General features: G+C 42.7%; 1 protein-coding gene across 4 annotated transcripts in view; it reads left to right on the top strand.

Moving 5' to 3' along the window:
- The window catches only part of SLC25A30 (solute carrier family 25 member 30), a 27,210-nt gene extending 14,469 nt beyond the window's left edge, over positions 1-12,741 (top strand). For all 4 annotated transcript variants that reach the window (XM_024126012.3, XM_028497618.2, XM_007129784.4 and 1 more), the window contains 7 exons: positions 3,343-3,437; positions 4,363-4,448; positions 6,681-6,776; positions 7,581-7,705; positions 9,006-9,144; positions 10,509-10,589; positions 11,532-12,741. In XM_024126012.3, the coding sequence (XP_023981780.1) occupies positions 3,343-3,437; positions 4,363-4,448; positions 6,681-6,776; positions 7,581-7,705; positions 9,006-9,144; positions 10,509-10,589; positions 11,532-11,573 (664 nt within the window). In that variant the 3' untranslated portion in view covers positions 11,574-12,741. The remainder of the gene's footprint in view (positions 1-3,342; positions 3,438-4,362; positions 4,449-6,680; positions 6,777-7,580; positions 7,706-9,005; positions 9,145-10,508; positions 10,590-11,531) is intronic.
- The last annotated feature ends 2,160 nt before the right edge of the window (positions 12,742-14,901 follow it).

Raw genomic sequence — 14,901 nt, 5'->3', positions numbered from 1 at the left:
CTCCCTCCCTCCCTCCGTCCCTCCCTCCCTCCCTCCCTCCCTCCCATCTTCTCCTGGCTGAATCCGCCTGGAATCAGCTGGCAGGGGAGCCGGGTGGTGTCACCCACGGCGCCAGCCTCGGCACAGAGCGGCACAGAGAGGCCGAGACTGGATCTGGGTGGACACGTGGCAGTCGGCAGCAGCCCCTGCCCTGAAGGAACTGTGGTTGAGTGGGGGCTGCAGATGTGCGAACGGGATTACAGCGGCGTCTGCCCAGTACTAGACTCTGCTTGAGGCAGGGCATCAATCCCAGGCTAAGAGGCCCTGGATCTGATCTTGAAGGACCAAGAGGAGTGAGCTGGGTGACGTCAGAGGGGAGCTCTGTTCACGCAGAGCCAGTAGCGTGCGTGGGAGAGCACGGCACATTCTAGCAACTGCAAGTGATTCAGCATGGCTTTAGCGTGGGGGTTAGTAGCAGGAGATGGAGTTGGAGCTGTAGTAGGGAGTCAGGACCTGCACGACCTCGGGTCGTGCTAGGTCAGCATCTTGATTTTGGGCAGTACACCAGGTCCAGACCCCAGACTGATGTCTCACAGCCCTCCCACCCACGGGTCCCCAAAGGTTTTCGTCCTTCAGTTGAGCCAGTCTTTTAAATGCGAAAAGGTGAACATAAAAACCATTCGATCTTCTCAAGAAAGCTGACATCTGGGCCCACATTGGGTCACTTAATGATAATAGTAACTGGTGTTAAGGATGCTTTCTCTGGTTTACCAAACCTCTGGCACTCACATAGTGTAGGTGTGCAATTAGACTCAGCCCGCTTCACGCGCTCATAGCATCTGCCCGGTACCTGTAAGCGTGTGAGTTTACTACACCTGTGGCAGACATAAGCCACTGAAGGGTTTTGAGTAGAGGGACTGACATGATCAGGTTTCCGTTGTAAAAAATTCCTGCCTGCCATTGGGAGAAAGAGAGACAGTGACAGTGGAAGCAGGCTGACACACAGGAAGCAGAGACAAGGATCTGACCTGAGGAATTGTCTTGGGGATGGAGAGAAAGAAGCCAGGCTGTTTAGGGCAGAGGCTCGACATAGTGTACGACCTCTCATACATGAGGGGTGGTGGGGAAGGAGGCGACGGGCTAGTGTCTCTTTCTGGTTCTGGCCAGTGTGCAGATGGAGGTGCCATTCCTTGGTCTAGGACACAGAAGAGGAGAGCGGATTGTTTGGAGAGGGAGGATAATTAGTTTTGTCAGGCCCTTGCTCTGGTGGTGGGTGTAGGACGTGTGAATTCAAAAATCTGGGAAGCAGCTGGAAATGCATCTCGGGATCAGTGTTGGAAACACGAATTTAGGAGTCATCACTCTTTGGACAGTTGAAGCCATGCGAGTAGATGAGCTCGTCTGGGGAGTGTGGAGCCATGAGAGAAGAGAGGAAGGACAGAACTCCTGGGTTCCTCAGAGGACAGAGGTAGGATATGCAGAGAAAGAAGAGGAATTGGAGAGAGTGAAGTTATGGCAGCTCAGGGAGGAGACGGCTGCAAGCAGGACAAAGAGTGGACCATAGCAAATACTGGAAAGACAGAGAGGCTTTATAAGATGCTGATTGAAAAGCATCATTTAATTTAGCTACAGAGATGTCCCTTGGGCCCCTTTTGGTGAGGGCGCTATCGATGAAGAGGGTGGAAGGAATCTGGATTGCAGTCTGAGAAGGTGGGAAGTGTGGCAGGAGAGCCTGCGAGTATGAAAGCCACAGGGTGGTTTTGGGGTGGGGAGGGTCCTGGAGGAGGGAGAGGGAATAAGTGGAACAGGCCCCCAGGGAGGTGGGAGATAAGCTCCAGAGCAACCCTGGAGGATGCTTACAGAGGCCAGATTACACCAGGTGCTTTGTCCTGAGAAAGGAAAACCCTCCCATTATAATGTGAATGGGCAAATAGAACTCCATGTTCATGTACGTTTTCATTGAGGATAAATATGAGGGGCTGAGCTATCACTTAGGGAACTAATAACTTGCACACATTTAACTGAACACACACACACACACACATACATACACACACACTTTATTTTTTGCTCCACTGTGTGGCTTGTGGGAGCTTAGTTCCCCGACCAGGGATTGAACCTGGGCCCTTGGCATTTGAAAGCGCCTATTCCTAACCACTGGACTGCCAGGGAATTCCCAAGAACCCACCTTTTTTGTTTTATTTTGTTATGTTTTGTTTTTTTAATTTTTATTTATTTATTTTTGGGTGTGTGCGGGCTTTCTCTAGTTGTAGCGATCTGGGACTACCCTTCATTGTGGTGCGTGGGCTTCTCATTGTGGTGGCCTCCTGCCGCGGAGCATGGGCTCCAGGCGCGCGGGCCTCAGCAGCCGTGGCACACAGGCTCAGCAGCTGCAGCCCGTGGGCTCCAGAGCGCAAGCTCAGCAGTCGTGGCGCACGGGCCCAGCCGCTCTGGCACGTGGGATCCTCCCGGACCAGGAATCGAACCCATGTCACCTGCATTGGCAGGCAGACTCCCATCCACTGTGCCAGCAGGGAAGTCCCAGAACCCACCTTTAAAAAAAAATTTTTTTAAACTTTTTTCTTAAAATATTTTAAAATTAATTATTTATTTGTTTATTTATTTTTTTAAATTTTTATTTATTTTTGGCTGCGTTGGGTCTTTGTTGCTGTGCGCGGGCTTTCTCTAGTTGCGGCGAGCTGGGGCTACTCTTCATGGCGGTGCGCGGGATTCTCATTGAGGTGGCTTCTCTTGTTGCGGAGCATGGGCTCTAGGCACGCGGGCTTCAGTAGTTGTGGCACGTGGGCTCAGTAGCTGTGGCTCGCGGGCTCTAGAGCGCAGGCTCAGTAGTTGTGGCGCACGGGCTTAGTTGCTCCGTGGCATGTGGGATCTTCCCGAACCCGGGATCGAACCCGTGTCCCCTGCATTGGCAGGCGGATTCTTAACCACTGACCCACCAGGGAAGTCCCTATTTATTATTTATTTTGTTTATTTTTGGCTGCGTCGGGTCTTAGTTGCGGCATGTGGGATCTTCGTTGAGGCATGCTGGATCTTCCGTTGTGGCGCACGGGCTTCTCTCTAGTTGCGGCGTGCAGGCTCCAGGGCACGTGGGCTCTAGTTTCTTAGTTCCCTGACCAGGGATCGAACCCACGTCCCCTGCATTGTAAGGCGAATTCTTTACCGCTGGACCACCAGGGAAGTCCTCCACCTATATTTTTGCTGGATTTTAAACTCTTAAGAAATGTCTTAGTGTAGTTTGATTGTGGAAGGCAGATACGTGATTGCGTCTCCTATGTGTGTCTTCTAGAGGATTTTAAGTGGTTTTTTAGAATTTTTTTGTCCCTTTGTCCGTTGGTTTGGCAGGATTGCTCCTGCGATGTTGCGCCAGGCTTCCTATGGCACCATCAAGATAGGCACCTACCAGAGCTTGAAGCGGTTATTTGTCGAGCGCCCAGAAGGTGAGTGGGGAATTCTTTTTCCACCTGTGGACAGGAGGTGGGTTGTTTGTCTTTTTATCCAAGTGGTTTGGGATCGATTTTCTTATTTGTGTCTTTACTACTATGGAGGAGAACTTTGGGTTGGGTGTAAAATCTAAATGAATTATACTTGCTTATATAAATAAGCAAGTCAGATTCAGCTGAATTTAGTGGGGGTAACAGTTAAAGCAATCTTACAAACATCTTAATGAGTTGTCCTTGTTTCCACAATGTCCAGACTAGAGGGTATGTTGTTGTAGTTCTAGCCCACTTAAAGTTCTCTACAATCATAGGAGTTATAACCTATTTTTCAGGAAAGCAGTGACTACATTTTCTTAGTATTAAGAACTCTGAGTTCTAATATTCTCTTGCTGGTTGATTCTTCGACTTTGCTTTAATCCATAGAAGTTTCTGTCTTTTTTACAAAGAGATAAGCACTAGTCACTGTTCTGTGAGAGCAGTGAGCAGAGGAGCAAAGATGTTTTAAAAGTGCTTCAGTATATTTCATGTTAAATATGTATGATGTGCTTTAAAATTTTATCTCCACCTTATCTCATAGGAGGGTATCTTTTATTCTCCTACCAGTTGGTGTATGACCTCATCTTAATTACAGTGGTCTGCACTTACACACAAAAGTGAATTATGTTTCACTTCCATGATAATTCACATGGTTACTCTTGGGTGATAATTCACATTCCTTTTTAGCTGTCAAGAAATTTTGCTAAGCAAAATCCCTTCAGCCAGCAAAATCCTTAATCCTTTGAAAATTACTTGATTCATTAAGCATGTATTTCTTTAGTCTCTTCAGTGAACAAGTGATGTGTACGTGAATTACACCTCTACATGAGTTACTCATATGAAGACCCCTGTACGTATGAAGGGTCAAATAATATGTCTTTGTTTGCAGATGAAACTCTTCTGATAAATGTGGTCTGCGGAATTCTCTCTGGAGTCATATCCTCAACCATTGCTAATCCAACTGATGTTTTGAAAGTAAGCAGTGCTATCTAGGTCTTACAGGCACACTCTGCATTTTCTTATTGTAATCAACATTCAGATAATGAAAATCTGTGAATATAACATAAACTATGTATGTGTGAAACTTTACTGTTGTAGTGCCATGAAGACTCAGAAACATGCACTAGGTGGATTTCCCACTGATACAGATACGCTCACAAGTAGGGCCCATTATTGGAGACTTTGGTGATTTTGGAGGTTTTGGTGATTAACTAGAAAAAAGAAAATTAGGCTTAGATGTATTTGAATTTCATTTTTCATTGAAAATCTCTCTTGTTTTTATTGGTTCATTAAAATAGATGGGCTGTTGGGAATTCCCCATTGGTCCAGTGGTTAGGACTTGGGGCTTTCACTGCTGAGGGTGTGGGTTCAGTCCCTGGTCAGGGAACTAAGAAGGTCTCGAAAGCCACACGACGCAGCCAAAAAATAAAAAGTGAAATAAAATAGATGGACTGCAAGTTTTACAGCAGTCTAGGCAGCTTGTTGATGACTGTTTCTGAAGGCGTTAGGTTTTCCACTAATTTGATTTCAGGAAATAGTAATGAAAATATTTACATGACTACAATTAGACATAATGCATTAGATGACCTTATCAACAATACCAGGGATACAGCCTTCTTAAATCCTTTCTCTAATAAGGCAAGGGACTAACTAATTAAAGAAAATCAAAATTAGGTGTGAGTTATTGGTCGCACCCTCTCAAGCTATTCCTTTCTTTCCCTCATTCTTTTTCTTCCCCCTATTATTTAAGCAGCATTCACTGTGCTTCTACCTTGTACCAGTTGGTGTACTATATGCTTAGAATCCAAAAATGAGTCAGGGGCTTCCGTGGTGGCGCAGTGGTTGAGAGTCCGCCTGCCGATGCAGGAGACACGGGTTCGTGCCCCGGTCTGGGAGGATCCCACATGCCACGGAGCGGCTGGGCCCGTGCTCTGTGGCCGCTGGGCCTGCGCGTCCGGAGTCTGTGCTTCTCAACGGGAGAGGCCACAACAGTGAGAGGCCCGCGTGCTGCAAAAAAAAAAAAAAAAAAAAAAAAAATAGAGTCAGGCAAGGACCCCACCTTCAGCCGATGCAGGAGACACGGGTTCGTGCCCCGGTCTGGGAGGATCCCACATGCCACGGGGCGGCTGGGCCCGTGCTCTGTGGCCGCTGGGCCTGCGCGTCCGGAGTCTGTGCTTCTCAACGGGAGAGGCCACAACAGTGAGAGGCCCGCGTGCTGCAAAAAAAAAAAAAAAAAAAAAAAAAAAATAGAGTCAGGCAAGGACCCCACCTTCAGCTTTCAATCTAATAGGAGATTCCAACAACATCAAAATTGCAAGCAGCAGGGTGTTGGGTGCACTACAGTTACACACGGTGTGAATAGAAGTACCAGGCCCTTTTGCCCTAAGTTTACCCTGTGCTGGGGTAAAATTGCTAGAGAAAAATATCCACACTCCTTTTAACCTCTTAAATGTATATCAGGGCTATGGAAAGGCAGTTCCTGCATTTTGTTTTCTCATGTTAGCCTGGCAATAACAGTTCCCTTTAGAATTAGAGGGTAATGCATGTGCTCCCTAAACCAAAATAAGGTACCAGTTTTTTAGTGAGAAGGCCCTTTTTATTCTTAAAAATGCAGAGCTACATCAAACATTATTTTTATGTTGGAATATTGGTCATGTGAATTTCATGGCTGTTGTAAAGTTTACTTGTAAGTTCCCGTGTAACAGAGTGTGACGGACATCACATGGCCATCCTTTGGCCAGCACATCTGCATACCTTAGGGTTTGGCTGGTTGGAAATAATAGGGCTTGGAGTAACTAACTTAAGAAATGTGCTTGCCAATGCTTGGTGCTGCCAGGTACACTGGATACTCATTAATTATGTTAAATCTTTAGAATTAACCATGATATTCTCTCTTTCCTACTTAGTAACCTAGAGGGAGATATGCCATTTTCTTTCCTTTTCAAAAGACTATTTAAAAAAAATTTCTTTTTGACACTTAACAAGCTACTGCATGCAAAACTGGACTCTACTAGATGCTTTTTGTTGATTCTAAAGTGCCTAAGAACCAATCCTGATCCATTTAAACTAGCATTGTAGTAATATTTATATTTCCGTTGTTTTCTTTTAATGGTTAATAAACAACAAATTGAATAATTTTTTTTTTTTAAGTCTGCATTTGGGGAGAAACATGCTAGTTTCTTTCTCACGTTAGTCTTTAATTTCTAGATTCGGATGCAAGCACAAAATAGCACCCTTCAAGGAGGAATGATAGGCAACTTCATCCACATCTACCAGCAGGAGGGAACAAGGGGACTTTGGAAGGTAAACTTGAAAAACAGACCCAATTGACTTAGTTCTTCCCATTTAAAAAAAATTTATTTTTCCTATTTTTATTATTTTATTTAATCCAAATGGTATAATGGAGTAAAGGAAGAAGGATGACATCTGCCCTTGAAGAGATCTTCTTCCTCAATTTCCTTAATCTGTAAAATGAAAACATGTCATGATTTTACATAAGGAGTGTGTCGTGATTTTAAAGTCCCTTTTGAAAAATTCGTATATAAGAAATTCTGTGAGGGTTGAATACTTTTTTTGTTTGCTTTTTTTCCCCCTAAGTTCTTATGGAGAAGAGGTTATAGTTACATTGGATTTTTTGATCTGTATGGTTTCATGGCTCTTAAGTGAAGACCGTTAGGCAAGCGCTGGTATGGAATGCTGTTTCCTAGTATTCTAGGGACTGTCATCTCGTAGATTAGATCCTAAAGGTCATCCAGTCCGATCCTCTCCATACATACAAGGAAACCGGAGGCTCTGGAGGTGACTCGTCCTGGTCAAGATTGTACAGTTAGTGCCAGAATCAGAATTAGACTTTGGGGCTTCTGACTTCTTACCGTCTGGATTTTTCTACTCTTTCACTCTACATTTCTACCTACCAGCAGGAAAACGTAAAAGTTGGTCATAGTTTGTAGGGGAGAGATATCTGACTTGTTATTATTGATATTTTTACCCAGGGCGTGTCCCTTACAGCTCAGAGGGCCGCTATCGTTGTTGGTGGAAAACGTAAAAGTTGGTCATAGTTTGTAGGGGAGAGATATCTGACTTGTTATTATTGATATTTTTACCCAGGGCGTGTCCCTTACAGCTCAGAGGGCCGCTATTGTTGTTGGTGTGGAGCTGCCGGTCTACGACCTCACCAAGAAGCATCTGATTCTCTCCGGCTTGATGGGAGACACTGTGTATACCCATTTCCTGTATGTTTATGGATTTTAAAATTAATATTTTAGGTGTGCATGAGCTTAGGGTAGAAATTTGCTGCTAATTTATAGACATTTTAAGGAAAGTTTATTATAAAAGTATTATATTCTCATATTTGAAAAATTATGATACGGAAGTAAACCAGGAAAAAGTATGTCCTTACCCCTTTACATAGGTAGCCATTGTTAACTGTTTGATATGTACCTTCAGGTGTTATCTATGCATATGCAAATATGTCTACAAAAGTATATTACATGTGCTTTATTATACAGCTACAATCCTGCTTGGCATTCTCTTGCTTGCTTTTTATTTTTATATTTTTTTATTTTTCTGCTTTATTGAGGTATAATTGGCAAGTAGAATTGTAAGATATTTAAAGTGCACAATATGGTTAGATACACGTATGCATTATGAAATGATTACCCTCATCGAGTTAATTAACACATCCATCATTTTATGTCTGTGTGAAAACATTTAAATTCTACTCTCGTAGCAAATTGAAATTATATATAATATTGTGTTGTCAACCATAATCACCATGTTATACATTAGATCCTCAGACCTTATTCATCTCATAACTGAAATTTTTGTACACTTTTACCAACTTCTTCCCAACCCCAAACTCTGGCAACCACTTTTTGACTCTCTGTTTCTATGACATTTGGCAGTTTTGGAGACTGTTCTGATTCTTATGTGCTAATGACATCTACTGGGGTAGAGGCCAGCGAGCTGCTAAACATCTTACAATGCACAGGACAGACATCCACAACAAAGAATTATCTGTTGCACAATGTTAGTAGTGCTGAAGCTGTGAAACCCTACTCTGAGTTAGTTGATACCAGGGCTGGTCTATGGTAGTCTTGTGACTGAAAGTTTAGCAGAACCCAGGGCCCTGGTGGGCATCACATTACAGTGAGGAAATCTTTTTCTCTGATCTCTAAGACCATTGTAGTTATGAGATGGCTAAAATTACTCTGATGCCTATTTGTAGGTGAATAGATAGATAAAATAGATCATCCTTGGAGGACGTTCCTTCCTGTTTCTGTGATTCGTTGACATTCCAGAACCTCAAAAGTATTCTTAGCCGAGCCTGGAATTTATAAGCCGGTATAAACAATGCTGGTGTTTAAGAAGTCTGTGCAGCTATTTAGATAAGGGCCTCATTCTCATATATTCCATCTTGTTACACGTTACTTTAACCTAGTTTGGGAGGAGGCTGTTTCCTGCCCTTGATAGTAGGGGCTGCAGCTCAGGGGTATTAAACTTTTTATTTTTCAAATGGTCTCTTCTTTATAGCTCAAGCTTCACCTGTGGGCTGGCAGGGGCCCTGGCCTCAAACCCTGTCGATGTGGTGAGAACACGTATGATGAATCAGAGAGTCCTTCGAGATGGCAGATGCCCTGGCTACACAGGTTCCCTGGATTGCTTGTTACAGGTGAGCGGGGATGCCCGTCTGTACGCTGTTGTGAATGCCTTTCATGGCTCATTGGCTTCCATGTTGCCTTCTGAAGAGTTTCTTTTCAGGATTTAAAAACACAAGGGTTTAGAGCCTGATGAACCTGTGATTCTGTCATTTGTAATCGTGTGACTTCGGTCAAGGTACAGACTCTGTACACCTCGGTTTCCTCACAAGTGAAATGGGACAATAAATAATAGCACCTACATCACAGGATTATATAAAAATCATTGAGATCATACCTACAAAATAGTTAGCACAGTGCCTGGAATAATGTTATGTAGAAACATCACATAGATTTATAATAAGTATAGACATAATAATAAAACCTTGTTAGTATAATAATAAGGGACACTGGTGAAATAAGCACATTTATTTAAGTTAGTCTTCTGTTGAAGAAGACTAGTGGATTGCTTCAATCCGTGAAACAGCCCCCCAAACAAATATTTGTATTTATTTAACCAAAGGAGTATCTAAATTTTGAGGGCTGATATAACTAAGATGAGTGACGCTCTAAAGTCTTGAGATGGTACAGAGTTTTTGCCACACAGGGGCTAATTTTTTAAATACAAAATCTAAATGAATACTTAGAAATGAAAGCTCATTTTTCTTATATCTCTGCTCTGCTGTGAAGCGTGAGAAAATAGTCATATTTTCTGTGATTGTAGTAGAACTGTGTCTCCTTCCAGAGTATATCACCTTCCTGTTAAGTCGAACTGGAATGAACATCCTTCATTCAGACATCTCTCAAAGGAACATATGAATCTTACCTTAATTCTCAGTTTAAATAATGGGGCCTACTGTTCCTGAGTAGATGAAAGTTTGTGACTGTCTCCCCTACTGGATTGCCAGCAGCCAAAGATGAGGGACCATTTTTGTGGTTGCTGTTTACCGGCATGATGCTGGCACATCCCTAGACTTCAAATATTGCTTTAATGAAGCAGAGATACTTAATGTTATCTATCCAACAACATGAAATAGTGGTACTCTTGAATTATGTCTTTACTGCCGTCACCTCCTTTTTTAATTTCTGACCTGCTGTAAGCCCACATGGCAAGGAGGCAGAAGACTCTAGTTGGAATTAAATCTCATTTCTTATTCATCCAACTGCTGTTTGCTTTGGGTGTGGGATAGTTTGGTACAGAGCCTTAGTCTTCACCTATGCAGAAACCTTTAAAGAACGAAAAGAGGCAGAGGGCTGTGATTTCTTAGATAGCCCTTCCAAACAGAATTTTGTTTTTAAGAAAAACATAGCAGTTCAGTCTGGCTACTAATTATTAATGCATATTTGACATAATTGGAAAGTTGGACGTTAACTTTTTTTCCCCCCTCCCTTATAACAGACATGGAAGAATGAAGGGTTTTTTGCTCTGTATAAAGGGTTTTGGCCAAATTGGTTGAGACTTGGTCCTTGGAATATTATTGTATCCTTTTCTGTTGCAGTAGATCTGAAAAAATATATAGCTGAAGAATGTTGTTTATATAAACTGTCATGTTATTAATTATAATTTAGAAGTAGGTTCTTACTCTGTTAAGTTCCTCTGATTCAAGAAATAACTATTCAGTCTCTTTTTCAGGAGGTATAAAGTCTCTGCTAGGCACTGTGAAACTTGGTTTAATGGTGGTTTTATTGAAAGGCAATGGTATCAATAAAACCTTTTCTTTAGACTCTGCTCTAGGAGCTGAGAGTGTTTATGATTTCAGAGAGAGGGAGAGACAAGGATTTATTTATTTGTTTATTTTTTCAATCCCTAGCCACCCTTGGGAAGGATGTGGTTTGGCAGCCGTGTTCTAGAATGCTTATTTCAGAGAGTGCCTAAGGATAGACAGTAATTCGCTCCAGAATTATTTGGCTGATTAGCACTTTTCCCTCTGTGCCAAAGTGGGAGGCAGGAAGGAAGAGACAGTTTATTAGAAGTGAAAGGACAGAATTATAAAGCAGGGGATGTCAGTTTGCACCATCCTGTTTATCCGCGCCTCCCTCCCAGGCAAGCTTGCCTACCGGCAGCCCTGGAGGAGAGCTCCCCGGGCTTGCTCTCTTTCTCTTTCTCACAGAATTTACTGTTCTGTAAAGTCTTCCCAAAAGTCAGAAAAGCTAGCAGTGTGGATGTAATCTTAGAAGCTTTTGGAGCTGATGCAGGGGATTTATGTGTCTCAGTTGCGGTCTGTCTCTTACAAGCTGACCTTGGGAAGGTTAGTGGGGAGATCTCTTGGGGTGGTTGAGGGTGGAGCCCCTCATGTTTAATCATGTCCACGGCATGTGGTCTGCCCAGAAATATTTGTTAGGAGGTGTGCTATTTGTGGGTCTGTTTGGATGCGTTAGGGTTAAGATGGCATAAGATGTCAGCCTTAACTAATACTTGCAGTTCTTTGTGACATATGAGCAGTTGAAGAAGTTGGATTTGTGACAAGTCAAGACTGCATGAGACATCCCGCTGAAAATGCTCACGTCTGAAATAGCGAAGCTTCCTGTCTTTCCCACTGCTTCTCACTGCTTGGCCCGCCACAGATTCTGAGGTGTGAGCAACAGGTGAAGACTGGGTTAGCTCGGATTGCTGTGTCCTGGCATCGGACGCTCTGCACCAGATGTTTAATGGCATAGACTGTAACATCCAAACACTAGTCCTTACCATTCAAGTGCCCTTCAACATCAAAGATAACATGAAATGCATGTTTCTTGCTAAAGAAAACTTGCATGAAGATCAGGAACTGTGGACTGATTCCCTCAGGGGAGAATAACTCCTGATGCATCTCAACTCATAGCTGAGACTCCCAGACTGTTCGAAAGAAGCTCTTCGGAACCATGGGATGAATAGAGCCTCCAAGAGGGTGTTACTGTTCCTGAACTTCTGGGGGGGCTTTGGCTTCTTGTCTGCTGAAGAAATTCACACATGGAGACCTGGTATACCCCAGGTATAAACAGTGCAGGATATAGATCCCTGGAATATTGCACTGCTTTCTAATTTCCAATTTTGGCAGGATCTTTCACTTATAATAAGTGATTTTTAAGCCTTTGACCACTCGACCTTTGTGAGGAATTGTTACAAAGTATTAATATCTAAACTCATGATGGTGTGATAGGTTGGCTTGGAAGGTGGCAAAGTCTGTGCTGGTGGGAGGTGTTTTTAAGCTACTTGGGTTCTGTCTTAAGTAATGTTTGTAATTTGCTCTGTGATTTTAGCAAAGTTTCTATTTCCCAATCTGTAAAATGGGGATAATAACATCTATTGATATTGAGGGTCAGGTGAAGAAGATAGGAGCTGCTACTACTTGACTTGTAGGATTAGTGTGTTTACCTCATGCTGTCATACAGCCATCATCCCAGGATAAATGGTCCGTGTGTATGGAAGAGAGTCATTTTATCATGGGCTTCTCCTGAGTGAGATCCTTTGTTAAAAGCCTTGTGAAAGAAAGGTTAAGGTTCTGTTACATTTTCCATAGCAAAATGTTGCAAGTGAATCAAAGAGTTGATTATTCCAGATTTCCCGGGTTTTACTTTAGTTCTGGTCACATTTGTCAAAATACTTCCTGTCTTGGACTTACTAATCAGTTTGGAATGAAAGTACTTGCTTGAAATTCGAAAGGTGATTTTTTTGTGTGTGTGTGTGCCTATTTATCTGGAATCTGATAAGAGGTATATAATGTCTTCCTTCTTTTCTCCTAAAGACAGGATATCATAATTCTTCTTTTTCATCTTCATCTTATTCTTTTCAAAATAAAAAGTGATTCTCAGAGCCCCACGACCTTTACCATTCTAGAAGACAGCCCCAGGAAAGGGACGATGTTGAATATTTACTTGGGGACCTTTGGTTCTGCTCTTTGAGAGTAACATTAAATACATACTGTGGCCTCCAGGACAGACACCTCTGCGGTATATGCAGGTTCCCAGTGGGTCCAGCACCTGGGCTGCTTCCTCCCTTGAAGCAGAATGGAAGGCACGCATGTTTTTCTTGGGGATTGGGCAGTTTTGCTTCCAGTCACCTTGACCTTGCCTTCTTTGAAAAAGATTTTGTGAAGCAGAAATTTAGTTCCAAAAGTAAGAGCTAAGTCAAGCAAAGAGGAGATCGGAAGGGCAGGTAGGTGTTGATTGCTTCAGGGCTCAGATGGAAGCCCAGTTCTCCCTGACCAGTTCTGGACATGACTCTGGAGAGCTGAGCCCGTTCACGCCTCGCCCCTCGTACCGAGCCATATCTTCAGAGAGCAGATTATTTTTCTTCGTACTAAAACATTCCATTGATATGGTAAGGGCTTTCTATAGAAAGCCTTTTTCACTTTTGAGTCCCTTGAGTTTAAAGGATGACTTTTTATGAGCCACTCTTTTTTTTTTAATGTAGAAAACATGTTAATTGTACATATAATTCCTAAAACAGTAGAAGCAAGTTCATTTTGAAGACCATGTGAAGATTGAATGTCATGCAATATTCATTATATCAATTTATTCAAAAATGTACATGTTCATACCAGGATGAAAGAAAAGCCAAACCTCACTGTAAAAGGTAAGTGTGTTTTTTTAAAAATAAATTTATTAATTTTATTTATTTAGTTTGGCTGTGTTGAGTCTTCGTTGCTGCGCGCGGACTTTCTCTAGTTGGGGTGAGCAGGGCCTACTGTTCATTGCGGTGCTCGGGCTTTTCATTGCAGTGGCTTCTCTTGTGGAGCACGGGCTCTAGGTGCGCGGGCTTCAGTAGTTGTGGCACACGGGCTCAGTAGTTGTGGCACGTGGGCTCTAGAGTTCAGGCTCAGTAGTTGTGGTGCACGGGCTTAGTTGCTCTGCGGCATGTGGGATCTTCCCGGACCAGGACTCGAACCCGTGTCCCCTGCATTGGCAGGCGGATTCTTAAACACTGCACCACCAGGGAAGCCCGGTAAGCATGTATTTAAGACGAAAATATAGTATTTCTTCAGTGCAGATTTATTAAATACATTATAGAACAGAGTCTTAACTTGTTTTGATTTTTTTTTCTGCTTCTTGAAAGAGTAATGCAGTTGTTGAAGCTTCTAACCAAGAAACTTGAAGAACTGGGAGACTTGGTCCCCTTATTTCCAGGGCTGTGACTACAAGTCGTCCATCCCCTTGGGTATTGCTAAATGTGGCAAAGGGATTTTTAGCTTTGAAAACCAAAATGACGAAAGTGGATTTTTTTTGTTTGCTTGTGGAGTTGTGTAATCATTGATGCTAAGTGTTGGCTAAGTGTTATATAAAAAATGGCTTCTTTTCTCCATATTTATTTATGTGCTAGAAATAGTGTATATTATATAAAGACTATAAAAGTTTTCATAAGCCTTTATATTTTGAGCTCTTTATATAAACATTGTTGTAATATGTGGCATAAACCTGGTTTCAGTATTTAATAAACGGAAGTAATATATAATAATAAAAAATGCTCTGTGGTTATTTCAGATGAATAGAAACGGTTAAACAAAGATAAGCTGCAAAGCGTCCAGAAGGCTGGAGTAGAAATAGCATTTGTGAAAGTGGCTATAGACATTTCTCTCTGCTTAGAGAAGTTGCTGGGATCATCTTACTAATTGCCTGGAGACCTGTGTGGCCTCCCAGTCTATGGATCACTCTGCAGCTCAGTAGAGGCCAGTGAATTTGGTTCGTGGGCTTGCTGGGAAGGCACCTTGGAGATTCAGAACACCAGTGGTATGCCATCAGTGCCTTGACATTTCAGGACCCCTCAGTCCTTCTTCTAGCATCTGGTGTTGGCTAGAGGCGGAGCCGGGATCCTTGGT

This window comes from Physeter macrocephalus, chromosome 13 (assembly GCF_002837175.3).
Source record: "Physeter macrocephalus isolate SW-GA chromosome 13, ASM283717v5, whole genome shotgun sequence".
In the NCBI taxonomy this organism is placed as follows: domain Eukaryota; kingdom Metazoa; phylum Chordata; class Mammalia; order Artiodactyla; family Physeteridae; genus Physeter; species Physeter macrocephalus.
Note: the sequence above shows the minus strand (reverse complement) of the source record. Positions and strands in the feature narration are given on the sequence as shown.